This window comes from Triticum aestivum, chromosome 6A (genome assembly GCF_018294505.1).
Source record: "Triticum aestivum cultivar Chinese Spring chromosome 6A, IWGSC CS RefSeq v2.1, whole genome shotgun sequence".
In the NCBI taxonomy this organism is placed as follows: Eukaryota; Viridiplantae; Streptophyta; class Magnoliopsida; order Poales; family Poaceae; genus Triticum; species Triticum aestivum.
This window is the reverse complement of record NC_057809.1, coordinates 457,456,838-457,470,917: the sequence shown is the minus strand read 5'-3', so window position 1 is coordinate 457,470,917 and position 14,080 is coordinate 457,456,838. Positions and strand designations below refer to the sequence as shown.

Genomic DNA, 14,080 nt, shown 5'->3' with positions numbered 1-14,080 from the left:
CGTAGGGTCCGCACGCTTAACGTTACGATGACTTTTTCATTATGAGTTTATATATTTTGATGTACCGAAGTTTGTTCGGAGTCCCGGATGTGATCACGGACATGACGAGGAGTCTCGAAATGGTCGAGACATAAAGATCGATATATTGGAAGCCTATGTTTGGATATCGGAAGTATTTCGGGTGAAATCAGCATTTTAGCGAAATACCGGGAGGTTACCGGAACCCCCCGGTAACCTAATGGGCCTTAATGGGCCTAGTGGAGGAAGAGAGAGGAGGCCTAGGGGCTGCCGCGCACCCCTTGCCCCCCAAGTCCGAATTGGACAAGGAGGGGGGCGCCCCCCCTTTCCTTTCTTCCCTCTCCTCCTTCCCCCCAAGTCCTAATCCAACTAGGGAAGGGGGGGGAGTCCTACTCCCGGTAGGAGTAGGACTCCTCCGGCGCGCCTCCTCCTAGGGCCGGCCGCACCCCCCTTGCTCCTTTATATACGGGGGCAGGGGGGCACCTCTAGACACACAAGTTGATCTTCAAGATCGTTCTCTTAGCCGTGTGCGGTGCCCCCCTCCATCATAGTCCTCGATAATATTGTAGTGGTGCTTAGGAGAAGCCCTGCGACAGTAGAACATCAAGATCGTCACCACGCCATCATGCTGACGGAACTCTTCCCCGACACTTTGCTGGATCGAAGTCCGGGGATCGTCATCGAGCTGAACGTGTGCTAGAACTTGGAGGTGCCGTAGTTTCGGTGCTTGATCGGTCGGGCCGTGAAGACGTACGACTACATCAACCGCGTCGTCATAACGCTTCCGTTGTCGGTCTACGAGGGTACGTAGACAACACTCTCCCCTCTCGTTGCTATGCATCACCATGATCTTGCGTGTGCGTAGGAATTTTTTTGAAATTACTACGTTCCCCAACAGAAGGCACCACCACGCTCACGTCGGGCGAGCACTCCCCGGAGAGGCGGGAGGCCTGCGGGTACACGTGGAAGCCAGGCATCGGGGTACAAGCCGACGCGCGGGGCGAGTCGGGCAACACTATTCGAGGGAACGCGGATGAGCCGGTGCTGGCTGCGGCGACCACGGCGGCGTTGACGAGGACGTGCTGACTAGGGTTTAACCCTAGCATATACGGTGCCTCCCTCGTTGCCGTCGCGACGCAGGCCGTTGGTGACCTCCTGCTGCGCAGCGACGGCGACGGCGGCAGCCGCGACGGCTTCATCCCTCACGTCTCGGCGTGCCTCCCGCCCTTCCTCTTGGTCGACTCCCTTACCCGTTGTTCGGGCGTTAGCGCCTTCTTTGGCTTGGACGTGGTGGCGGTCTTGCGCGGGGCACGAGGCTTGCCTTTGCCGGAGGTGGCGGTAGTCATGCCGGACGAGGCGAGGGAGGCGAGGCCGGCGGCAGCGCCGAGGTCGCCGTCCATGACAGGTGTGGGCCGGGAGCGCGCGCGGGCGGGAGGGTTTTGAGGGAATGGGGGAATTGATGATGACTGTCACCGACCTGCGGGCCCGAAGAGAGGAGCGCCGACGCAAATCCGACTAAAAAATGGATAAAAAATGAGTCGGCATACGGACGCCAAGCAAACGCGCGTCTGTTTGAATTGGCGCATTAGACCGCTTTTTATGTCCGCGCTGACCTATACAAACATGAGCGAACGAAATGAGTCGTCCGATTAAAGTTGCTCTGATACGTTCTACTCTGACCATGGCTCGAAAAGATCAGCTCATGTATGTCCGAGTGAGACTCCCAATTTATCTTCGGTCGGTGAGGTGACGGTACGTAGCTGTCTGCATCGCGGGATATATATCATCTACTTGTCGCATCAAAATGGCTCCAAAATATCAGCTCTTCCAAAAAAAAAGGAAAAAGTACCTGAATCTGATTTACCCGAATGAATGTGCATGCATATTTATGCGCCGGCCGGGTAGTTCTCCTGGAAAATTAACGCCTTCGGAACGGTCGTTTTGGCCACACGGCCAGTCGGCCAGAAAATATCAGCAGCTATTAAAGGCAAAATTTCATGGTTTGACCCTTTTTCGAACCCTATTCAAGATCTGATTCTAGGTTGACAAAATTTTAAGATCTGACTCTTTTGTTACCATCAGAGTCCATGACGATAGGGTTTAACAGCCTATCGTCAGGGACTTTGACGGTAGGAAACATCTCTACCGCCAAACGGGTTGGCGGTAGCCTGCATAATCCTACCGTCAAGATGCTTGACGGTAGGCACGAGCACGCACTGTGTTCAATATTTAGGCGGATTTTAATGATAGGGCATGCAACCTTATCGCCAGGGTCCTTGGCGATAGGTTGTTATACCCTACCGCCATAGTCCTTGGCGGTAGCGAAAGGGTCAGATCTCGAAAAAAAATTAAATTAAGATCAGATCTTGAATAGGTTTGAAAAAAGGTCAAAACACGAAATTTAGCCGCTATTAAACCGGTGAGTGCAGTGGATGATTTGCGCAGCTAGTGCGTGGTCCCATACGACAGCTCCCTCCCCTGTGCTCGCTCGATAGCTTTTTTTTCTTTTTGAGGGTTGCTCGCTCGCTCGCTGTTGTGTTGCCTCTCACTCAATCGCGAGTTTCTGTTACGGAACACCAACCTTTGTTTAGAGACCAGAAGAATACTCCAAAACGTACGCTTGTGACTAACACAGACTATCATCCATTCATTGACACCCACCAAACACAAACAACCAAACACAACCAACCCTTGATATATTGCTTCAGGGAAACCACGGAAGCAAAAGATGATCCCATCTTTTCCAAAATAAGTTTTTGCGGGGAACCCCATCCTTTCCATTTATATCGCTCAACGGAAAAGGAAAAACGCTTGGCTTCTACGGCTCTAACACGGACCGCGGGCCACCAAACACAAACCTTTCCGTCCGATGTTAACACGTTTGCCCCAATTAATGTTGGGCCTGAAAGTCGTAGAGAGCATCCAGAAAAAGATGCATCTGTGCGCAATGGTTTAAGCATTGGTCGCTAATGGCACGTATGCACGGGATGATTCTGTATTTGATCTATCCTACTACAAAAGCTAGAGGCTTCTACTCGGCTAAAGCATGTGGTTAGGGAGGTTTCCTCTCATCATAGATGATAGTGTAATCTTCGGATATGATCTATCCCATCTTATGTTTATCTTTTCAAACGATGTTAAGTAATATATGTTTTTTGCTTATGTTGAATGTGTTGGTTGTATGCATCATAATTAGAGGCTACGCATTCGCTCATTACAATTGTGTCGTCTCGGTATATTGATTGAATGAAAATGATCTCTATCGAAAAAAGTCACTGGCTTTTACTACTTCACTGTATACCAACGAGACAAGTATCTACCAAATAAAGTTTGACAACCTTTTTGAGGCAAAAGCGTTGGCCAGCAAAGCATCATCATATGAACCAAAAACTCAAAACCTAGATGATATGTGTTTTTGGTTCATATCTCATATGGGTTTTGAGTTCCTCATTGTGGGCGAAGTTGGGGCGGCATGATGATGGGAACAATGACACCTTGGTTTTTTCATGTCAATGGCCTTCCTAGGACATCGACGAGTTAGATGATCCAGTCATGGGGCATTCAGTCTAGGGTGATTTGCGTTTGCCCATGACAAGACGACGTTTCGCGTGTTTTTGTTCTCAAGTTCTATCTTTGTTCGATGAAGCTCAGCTGAATACAACTCCATCGTAGAAATTGTGAGGTTTGTGGCTAGAGTTGAGATTGTTGTTTGCCCGCATCAGTTAGGCTTCTTCGGGACGTTGATCTTCCTAAATCTGGGTCGCCGTGTCTTTTAGTCTACATTGATGATTATTTTATTTTTTTAGAACGAAGGCTCAAGGAGAGACCGGCTTTGAATTAACAAAGCCATCAACCGGTCAGGATTACAACCACTACATTACAAACTCGAACAAACAAAAAAACAAAACACGGCAAGATACAAGGGTGCTGGAAGGCAACTCTCAAAACCTCACACACTACAGCTAGGAGATAGCACATGATAAGCATGAGCTGAAGCACGCAGAGGCCCTCGTCCACCCAAGGCTCACCAGGGAAGGAGAAATGGGGCTCCGGGAAGCGCCCGCTGTCAAGGATAGGCTATGACGGCACCAAACACCAAAGCCCTGGAACAACATCACCATGCATTCCCACTGTCGAAAGAGGCCCCTGCCTCCTCGCCTGGCTCGAAAGGCGCCGAACCGTCGACATATGGGTTGCTCACCCTAGAACATGGATGGAAGGATGCAACCAGAAGGAGTAGGAACAGAGCACACCCTACATGACTAAGAAACTTCACCAGAAACACCGCATCACCGCTGCCCACTGACGATCCTTTGGAGAGGAGAAAGATGCCGGTCAGACAACAACAGGGTGTCCAGGGAGGACGGAGCAACGAGGAGGCAGGGCCAAGGCCGAGGAATGACGCTCCGGCACTCACAACTTGCACTACTGTAGCCGCCGGAGGAGGGGAACCCGATCCCCTCCTGGCCAGAGGCCGCCGGACCAAGCTGTCACCAGTTGCACAGAGAGCACCAGAAGAAACCCGAACACTGCCGGACCTGCCAAGCTGCCGCCGCCGCCACTTGGGGCACACAGTCGCCGCCGCCCGACAACCACCACACCGTAGTGCCCACAATCCAAAAAGCATCCAAGGCGACGACTTCAAGAAGCAAACGGAGCCAAGAGCATCGTCGCCGCCCAACAAAGTTCGAGCTTTCACCCGGGAGGCTAGGGGAAGGGGAGGGTGGAGCAAAAGACCTGAATGGCGCCTCCAAGAAGGGGAGCGGCGTCCATGGACGTCGCCGCCATGGATTTCTCCCGGTCAAGGCTCCACACCACCAACACCACATCCAGCTCCAGGCACCGGAGAACCAAGTCGACCCGGACCAGATCTGAAGGGGTGGAGCACGCAGGGCAGCAGAAGGGGGAAGGGGTGGCCAGATCCGGAGCCGAAGAGGCCAGAAGCCCCACCGCCGGCGCCGCGGATCTCGTCCGCCGGGAAGCTTGCTGCCCGCGCAAGCAAGCCCACCGGACCACACCCGCGCCACCACCAGCCGAGGAGACGGTGGCGCCTCACCGAACGAGGCCGCCGCCCCGGAATCCGACGCCCCCCGCTGGAGAAACGGAGCAGCAGAGGCCCCGCCGCCACCTTCCTTGGCGACGCCCCGGGCTTGCCCGGCGGATGCCTCTGGTGGCGGCGAGGAGGGAGGGGAGGAAGGGAGGAGGCGGCGAGATCTAGGGTTGTCGCCCTCGAGCCGCCCGAGAGGGGCGACGCGAGGAAGGGGGGCTAATTAGTTTGTCTCCAGTCTCCCTCCTACCGTCTCATCGTTTTTCCTGATGATCCATTGATGATTATTCGGTCGTTGCTTCTACAAACTCTTGTGTTTCAACAAGGTTGCTTCGATAAGACAGAGGCCTAGAGACAACAACGAGCTTTGCTCACGACGTATTGCCAATGGATGCGAAAGGAAGGCTACACCGATTTCTTAAAGGACTTGCCGGCAATTTCATATTCTTGTAAGGTTTGGGTTTCTTTTGCTCAAATGCTTGGTCTTAATTAATACATAGTCTTGGGCTCCCCCCCCCCCCCCCCCCCAAAAAAAAGGAGTTTTTGTGTTTGTCAATCATGATAATTGTGTGTTCAATTTTGTTTATCTTCTTTATTATTGGACAACTAATCAATTTGTTTATGTTCAGGGGTAAATTTGAAGACATATCATAACATAAGTCTTCCCAAAAGAAAAGAAAACTGTTTTGCTAAAGTACATCTAGATGTGCTCTAAATATTGCACATCTAAATCATATATCATTAATTTTACGTGAAGAATCATGCAAGCATTTTTTTATTTTTTTCTAATTTGATTGAATCATTTAGATGTGCAATAAATAGGACCCGAAAGAAAAATCAGAAGATAAAGCAAAGCACCACATGTAGAAGCAGGCGATACTCTCGATCATCCTCCGCCGTCTGCCGGTGGTTGCACTTGCTTCCATGGCTCTCCGCCGGCGTGTTCTGCCATTCGGATTAGGCCGCCACGCCTACCCCCAACCCGTGCTCCGCTCGTCCCAGACAGGCGGTCCCCGTCAGCATTGTCTTCCCCACCTGTCACCCTCTTCCTCCAATCACGAGCCGTCTCCGCTCTCGCCCGTTTCGCGTTGGCGTACACGCGGACTCGCGCGATTCGCCCGCCTATAAGACACTCTGCCCCTTTCCCCGCCCCCGAGCAGCGCCTCTGCCCTCTATCCGTTCCCCCCACTCCCTCCCCCCTTCGCGCGCGGCCTGTGCGTGCGTTCGTGTTGGGCGGGCGGGCCGGCTAGTTAAATGGGCGACCTGGCAGGCAGAGACTGCCGGGAGGAGGCGGCAGCGCCGGCGCCGGCGCCGGCCGTAGGCGGGCCCGACCACCTGGTGATCATGGTCCACGGGATCGTCGGGAGGTACGGCCTACCAAGCCTATCGATTTTGTGCTCTGATTTGGCTTCACTTTTCAGGAAAGAAAAGTTTTCTGGCTTCCTGAATTGCTTGATCCTCCTAGTAACACGTAGGGGCCTGTCGGTTGCCTTGAAAACTTTGCGGATTTGTGATTGACGCGATAGTTACCTGATTGTTTTCAGGAAAGAAAACTTTCAACAAATAAGCAAAATTAGGTCCCATTTCAATGAATTCAGAGTGCCTAACTAGCTGATCTTAACACGTTACTATTTCCCCCGATGCATCCACACATGTATATTGCAACTATGAGTAATCTAGTTGTTCCTACTTTGGCATTTCCCCCTTGTATTGATATTACTCTCGTTATTCGTACAGCACAGCCGATTGGAAATATGGAGCTGAGCAATTCCATAAGTTGCTAGAAGACAGAGTCATAGTTCATTGTAAGGTCTACTCATTCCTGCGTGTTCATCGCCTATCTTATTGGTGTAAACTGTTAAGTTTAGTGAGCTATTGCATTGCCACACGTAGATCACACATTCTCACGATGAAATAAGAAAAGCTATTGTGGCAGATAACAATTGATTCCTCTCTCCCTGTACTTCCATTTTAGCAATTGAAGCCATTCAGAGCCTATTTCTTTTACATTTCCTTGTGGATAGTCCAACGATATGTTAATTCTGTAGGTAGTAACAGCAACATGCACAAGCTAACTTTAGATGGCATTGATGTGATGGGTGAACGGTTGGCACAAGAGGTTAGTTTTTTATTACGCATCTTCCATTTTTCATCTTCCTTTCTGCGCTTTATGTCTTCATTCCCCCAATTTAATGACAAAAATCTAGCAAGCCAGGTTATCGAAGAAATCAACAAAAGACCACAGATAACAAAGATATCTTTTGTTGCGCATTCCGTTGGAGGATTGGTTGCAAGATATGCTATCGGAAGACTTTATAGGCCTCCTGGACAATCACTTGAAAATTCTCCTCAAAGTTTGACAGACAGCAACAGAGGCAATATACATGGGCTTGATGCAGTCAACTTCATAACTGTTGCATCACCACATCTTGGTTCTAGAGGAAACAAGCAGGTAGTGGTTTACTTTGATCTTATGTTACTGTATTCAGAACAGGAGAAATTGTATAATATTTCCATCTTACGGTGATGTTTTTTAAAACCAATATGCAGGTTCCTTTCCTTTTTGGAGTTACTGCGATAGAAAAGTTTGCGTGCTGCATCATTCACTTCATATTCAGAAGAACTGGCAAGCACCTATTTCTTACTGATAATGATGATGGAAAGCCTCCGTTGTTGCAACTTATGGTGGATGATTGTGAGGACCTACGGTTCATGTATGCTTGTCTGCCAACTGCCTCTATGTGCTTGGATTGTGAATACTTGTACATTTTCATGCTTACGGATTTCTTATTGTAGATCCGCTTTGCAAGCATTTCAGCGAAGAGTTGCATACTCCAATGTTGGTTACGACCGTATCCTTACTTTAATCCTTAAATAAGCCTGTAAAAATAAGCTTTTTCTTGAGGTTTTTCCATAACTGATATTGATTAAGACATTGTTGGATGGAGGACATCATCAATCAGGGGGGCCTCCGAACTACCCAAGGTACCGTTTATGAACTTTTATGTGTATATTTTGATTTTGGTACGTAACTGTGAATCTATATCATAATCCTTTCACTTAGTTGGCCATTTGTAACTTGATTTGATTCTGTTTTTTAGTGGGTTGATTCGACAAGCAAGATTTATCCACATATTGTATACGAGGAACTATCCAAAGCAGAAACTCTTGATCAATGTGCTGATGTTGCTGATATGGACAAGGATAACTGCACTCTCGAAGGTATGCATCATGATTTTGACTAAACTAGGAATATGTTGTCTTTCACTATGTCATGACTAGTTTCTTATGAACAAAAGGATACTTAGAGAAAATATTATTAAATACCACTATAAGACGGAAAGCTTAGTTGTGATTTGGACTTTCCTAGCTGCGTGATTTGAAATATTATTTGTTATGTGTACTAGATTGGAGTTGACGATGCTGCATTTTCGTGTTGATATGCAATATTGAGATTAAGCATCCCAGCTCCTGTTGGTTTCGAATATGACATAACTAAGCGGAAAAGGACAAACATTACTATTGACATCATACTTATCTCATTTTTGTTTCTTCTAGCATAATTTGAGTTTAAAGTTGTAACATTACTATTGCATGGACTATATGTAAAAAGAAAAAAAATCATGTTGATTTGGATGCTGCCTTCAGTTTCACACTTTCTTTGCTTGATCCAGAAAACTAAAGCAAACTATTGCTTCTCAGTTTGGAATAGTCAGGGCATGGGAACATCCAGACATAACACCAACTGTCATGTTGTGGTTGTTTAATGTGCCGTGCCATGTTGCATAGGATCCCTGACTACACACCATGTTTCCTGGGTGCGTATGACTCTAGAATGTGTAGGTGTAACATGGTGTCGGCAGATACGGTCACAAATGAGACCATGTTCAAGGACAGTTTCCAGACTAATCGAGATAAATGGCTCCTACCTCCCTGTTCACTGAAACGACTTGTGGTTGTGGTGTTCCGTGTTGGATCTTGTGGTTGGGCTGTCATCTTTTTCTATCTTTCTCTTTTCTGTTGTGGGAAATATTTTCTATGTTCCTTTGATCACGAGTTTCCACAAATTGTCTAATGTACTGTCCAAGGAATCAGAAAATGCAAGTCGTATCATTATTGGACACATGCTCTTAGCTCCTATCAGTCCTTGAAGCAGAAGTGGACCTGATGGGCTAGCTTTGCGTGAAATATTGCAGAACGGCTTTTGAGAGGACTTAAGCGTGTGTCATGGGAAAAGGTGGACGTCAGCTTCCATAATAGCAAAGCAAGATCTGCTGCACACAGTGTAATTCAGGTACGTCTTTGGCTCGCAAACACCATCCATGCTCTGATATCCACAGCGCTAATGTTTGGGAACATAATGCTGAGGCTGAGGCTATCTTCCTATAAACTGGAATTTTGAGCAGGTTAAAGATCCTGTCGTCCATAGCGAAGGTGCCGATGTCATAAAGCATATGATCGACCATTTCGTTACCTAGTGGAGTGCCGCCTATCTCTGGAAACAAAGATTGTGTTGTGATCATACACGAGTTGCTAACTGCGGAGTCGCTGAGCCTGGTGAGCACGTTTATGGCAATCCCAGGAATCAAGTGTCAGATAGACGGCGTTCAGAAAGTTGATATATAAGTAAATATATATATAGGGTCGTGGCATGTCGTTCACTAATCTTTCGCAATTATTATGCAATATGTATGTTGTGCGGTTTGAGCATAGTATCGGCTTTGTGCTTGTAAATGTCCACCATTGTTTTATCAATGTTGATACGTTGGCGCGAGTTTTTCAAGGGGAAACGTCGCAAGGATACTGGTGCAAAGGCACACCTGATATTTGACAAACCTGATGGCAAGCGATTCTTATTTTCTTCATTTTCCACTTTGTATATGTGCTATCTTCTTTTTCTGATCGCGTGGCAGAAATGACCTGCCTTTTCTTCACAAAAAACATGCACATTCTAATTTACACCGGCAAAACAAAATTCAAAACTGTTAGCTTAAGAATTCTCTGAAGAAAAGTAACTGATCACAACAGGAATGTTTGTAATTTGAATGCTTGCACATTTCATAGAAAAAATATCCTAAAAAACAAACTCAGCTCCCGAAAAAGAGAGGAAATTTTAAGCACAAAATCTTTTGTTTGTACATAGGCCACAAAAATGATGTTTTCCCCCCTCAAAATTTGCAATCACATAGGAGTCGAACATTTTACATGCCTAACTGTTTTGACATTTGATAAACAGTCTTTTGCACCAGTTATCACATTTCTCCCGGATGCATCTTAGTTAGTACCTGATTAATCACGAATTGAACAGACCATTGTCAATAACCATGTAGTAGTACATGGAGACGGCGGGTCTATGATAGCATGGACATGGGAATTTCATTACCAGGCTCAGGCGAGCATCGCCAAGGCAAACATTCTCGACAATGCCTATTCTAGCTCGTTTAATAAAATATACAGGCTAACATCAGTTCCAGGCTCAACATTTTCTGAGTACGATACAGCAGTCACTGCACGAACTGGAAAACAGCAAGTAACTAGACCTATCTTTTGGACATGATGGCCAATTCCTATCTGTACACCTGCTAGAAAGCCAAAACTCTGTGAAAAGTGATAGGTTGTACCAGTGGCAAGCTCCACGGTTCCGTCCTGTCACTAAAACCACCCAGAAACATCGCATCATCGTCCTGGACTCCAGTGGTTGCAGTTGTAATATGTCAATTTTGCAGAAAAAAACATGGAACATGTCAAAGAAGATCTTTGGCTAGCTTTAATGGCACTTCTACAGGTTGCAAGTCAGTGGATGGTGCTTCCAACAGGTGCTTGTCATCACCCTCATCGCTGTCCGAAGAAGATACCGAATCCAAATCATCATCTGCATATAGTGTTTAAAAAGGAAACAAACAAGATGGTCAATAAGATCGCACAAAATTATCATATACTATAGGATAACATCACAAAGTATTTACACAACCCTCCATTGCATATGGGTCTTATAAAATAAGGTTGTTTACAATGGTAACTTAGATGGGTAATTATTCTACTTGAACTGATTATACCAGAACATAGAAGATTAGCCAGTAAAAGAACTCTTAATTCATGCAAAATCATAGTGTAGTTTTTAAGTGTCAATTTTGGTCAACATAATGTTATACAACTGACAACCAATAGCTTTGGACGCTTCCTCCACCACTAGGCTTTCCTGATCAAAGCATATAGCCACCGTTCTGGGCAGCCCCGTGCAAACTATTCCGTGTCGGGAATAGATGATTGGTATGATGAAAACTACTGGAATACCTTAGTTTTGCTCATTAAGCATTAAACCAAGAAAACTTGCCTCATTTCAAGGAAACTTGATACATTCAACTATAACTATACAAAACTTGGAAGATCTTAAAGCTGCATGAGTTATATGAAATGTGAAATGCCATATATGTTTCTATCTGTTGTGAAGCATTCTCATAAGATTATCCATTTTAGATATAATAATTAACAGAGATCTGGGGTAAACAAGTGATGGCATCTAAAGAGTGCCAAAATAGGATCGGTTCCTTTTTCTGAAGATCCAAGACTGGTGAACGTATTGCATAATTTAAAGAAGCCCATTCCATTTTTAGGCGTTATTCAGGATGATGTCTTAAGCGATAACACATTCTGATTCTTCTATAACATAATTAATTACTATTTACTACTAATTGCTTAACCATGTGCAAGTTACCAGTGTGCAAAACACTTTAAGGTTGATGGCACTAACTGTTCAACCTGAAAGGAGGGCATATAAAAAAAGTTATGAAGAATTCTGACTACCGTGCAAGACAAAGTGAAATCTCTGAACTCCAAGGAGCAACAAGGAAAAGGACCAGATCTTAATCAACATGTTGGAGCTTATATTTTGCAAAGGAAAGCAAAGTATACAACAACATGTCATTCTTAGCCTCGTGATATTTCACAAGAATGTCACACTAACAGAAAGAAACAACATGTCAACATATAGGTTTCTTTTGAAAGGAAATGGAAGAAAAGTTCAGAAGATACTGACCAATAACTGGACGAAGAGTTGGGACACGTCCAACAGGAGAAACTTGGACACTTTCTGGTAGTAGACAGTCAAAAACTGAGCCTGGAGTTTTGAGAGAGAGAAAATGCAACCATTTAGCTATGATTTTCACCAATCTCAGGAAGTACGTAAACATATATGATAATGATACCAACCTACTCTGGCCAACCTATTCACCCAGCCAGGGATGGGTTTTCCAGTCAAGCTCCTACAGACATCATCTGTGAAATGATTGCAGTTCTTCGCAATCAAATTATATGTATTGCCATGATACTTCCCTGCAAGTCTTTCAATGAACGAGCGGAAATCTTCCCGAGACATGTCAGTTGTGCCTAGCGACACCGTCTTTCTATAGACAAATCCAGGGCAACATTTCGATTCCACCTCAAATACACCGCTGGATGAGAAATCATGTGCTCCAAATCCATATTCCATGCCATGAACTACTCAATTGGGAAAAATGGGTAAAAAAACATGAGTTCACGCTTCTGTAGATCATCTAAGTATGACATGCACATGAGAAAAGGAACATGTAACCATAGCAAACATAGGTGAGAAGAGATGTTCCACAGTTCCACACATAACATAACCAGCCTGATTTCCACAATGCATAAAAATACAATGACATAAACCTACAGTCAGTTTCAGTCCTTGAATTTTAGTGTACGCCAAAACTACACTTATTGAAGTATTTTCTTCATGCAAAATATAATATAACAAGACGGATGTCATGCACATTTCTCCTTGAAATTCTTCCCAAGAAAATACATTGTTCATTACATATTTGTTTCCCCTACCCCCATCATTTTCTGGCGCATTGACCAGAAATGTTAATATATTTTTGGAATTTGTCCAACAAAATTCACTGTTACGATTGGGGTAACCAGAACATCTAATTGAAAATGATCCTAAAACAGCAACGATAATAACATAATTGTTCAAAAATCACCGTAACCAAATTGTTTTTAGGAAAATTGAAACAGCTCGCATCTCAGTTAAATCCACCAGCGTATCCATGCTAACAGGGGCAGAATCACGGGCATGGAAGAATCCGCATGAACAGCAAAGGGAAGGGGAATGGGAGAACCAATACCTTCGATTCCGGAGTGGAAGACGCCGAAGCCGAGCCAGTAGAGGTAATCGTTGACGGGCGTGAGGTCGTACACGTTGAGCAGCACCGGGGTCGACGGGCCGTCGTTCCCGGCCTCCATCTCCTCCCGCCGGCGAAAGCCAACGAGCCCTACAGATCTCGCAGCCCGCCCACCATCAACTGGCAGGGAGGGCTAGGGCTAGGGCTAGGTCGGAGCGCGTGAGCCGGGCGACGACGACGCCGAGACGGTGGCAATCGAGTTTATTTTTCTGTTTTCCCTGGAGTTGATTTTTGATTTTCTTCTGATTAATTAGGGGATAATGAACGGCCGCTTCTTTTGACCATGTGACGCTATCTTCACGCCCAGCTGTTTTGGTGCCACCGCCGGCGACGGTACAGTTCAGTAAATCAAACCGTAGAAACTCGCGTGAAGCTCTTTTCGTTTTCAGACAAAAAGTTTGTGTTTTTTCCTTATGAAAAGGTTTCAATTTTTTTTTTTTTGAAAACATTCAGAATGTACCGCTTGTGACCCGTGTAACATCAATTAAATTTTTGGTGCACAAAAGACAACATTCAGGCTGCAGGTGGGAGTGGATTTAAGTGGGACTAACTACCTCATCCCACTTAAATCTCTACTCCTAATGGAGCAGTTGGTAGTCTCGCTTCCAGGTTTTTTTTCGTCCCACCTCCCATGGTTTTTTTTGGTACCTCGTCCCACCTCACACCGAGCCGTCACGAACCGAAAAAACCGTGTACCGAAGCCCCCACCCGCCCCACACACTCCAGGGCCTAACCTCCGATCGCACCCAAGACAATCCAGCAAAGAAAAACCTACGAAAATTAACCAGCGAAAAAAACCTAATGGAGGAGT

The 14,080-nt window shown here is 45.9% G+C and overlaps 2 protein-coding genes across 4 annotated transcripts; one reads left to right on the top strand and one right to left on the bottom strand.

Annotated features, from left to right (window-relative positions):
* Nucleotides 1-6,123: 6,123 nt before the first annotated feature.
* Nucleotides 6,124-9,848, top strand: LOC123127899 (putative lipase ROG1). Of its 3 annotated transcripts, none has more exons than XM_044547757.1 (10): nucleotides 6,124-6,432; nucleotides 6,803-6,870; nucleotides 7,114-7,184; nucleotides 7,281-7,517; nucleotides 7,616-7,779; nucleotides 7,862-7,917; nucleotides 7,998-8,050; nucleotides 8,167-8,287; nucleotides 9,262-9,359; nucleotides 9,472-9,848. In XM_044547757.1, exons 1-10 carry the CDS (start codon nucleotides 6,320-6,322, stop codon nucleotides 9,541-9,543), a joined length of 1,053 nt encoding a protein of 350 aa, XP_044403692.1. In that variant the 5' UTR covers nucleotides 6,124-6,319; the 3' UTR covers nucleotides 9,544-9,848. The 3 variants fall into 3 exon arrangements, with proteins under 3 accessions (XP_044403692.1, XP_044403694.1, XP_044403693.1); XM_044547758.1 differs by having other exon boundaries at nucleotides 6,239-6,432; nucleotides 6,808-6,870; XM_044547759.1 differs by lacking the exon at nucleotides 6,803-6,870 and having other exon boundaries at nucleotides 6,215-6,432.
* Nucleotides 9,849-10,417: 569 nt separating this feature from the next.
* LOC123127900 (deSI-like protein At4g17486) lies at nucleotides 10,418-13,525 on the bottom strand. Its single transcript, XM_044547760.1, has 4 exons — nucleotides 13,213-13,525; nucleotides 12,275-12,562; nucleotides 12,102-12,182; nucleotides 10,418-10,937 (listed from the first exon to the last, which is right to left on the bottom strand). The coding sequence occupies exons 1-4, from the start codon at nucleotides 13,328-13,330 to the stop codon at nucleotides 10,810-10,812; spliced, it is 615 nt and encodes a 204-aa protein (XP_044403695.1). The 5' UTR covers nucleotides 13,331-13,525; the 3' UTR covers nucleotides 10,418-10,809.
* Between the last annotated feature and the right edge of the window lie 555 nt (nucleotides 13,526-14,080).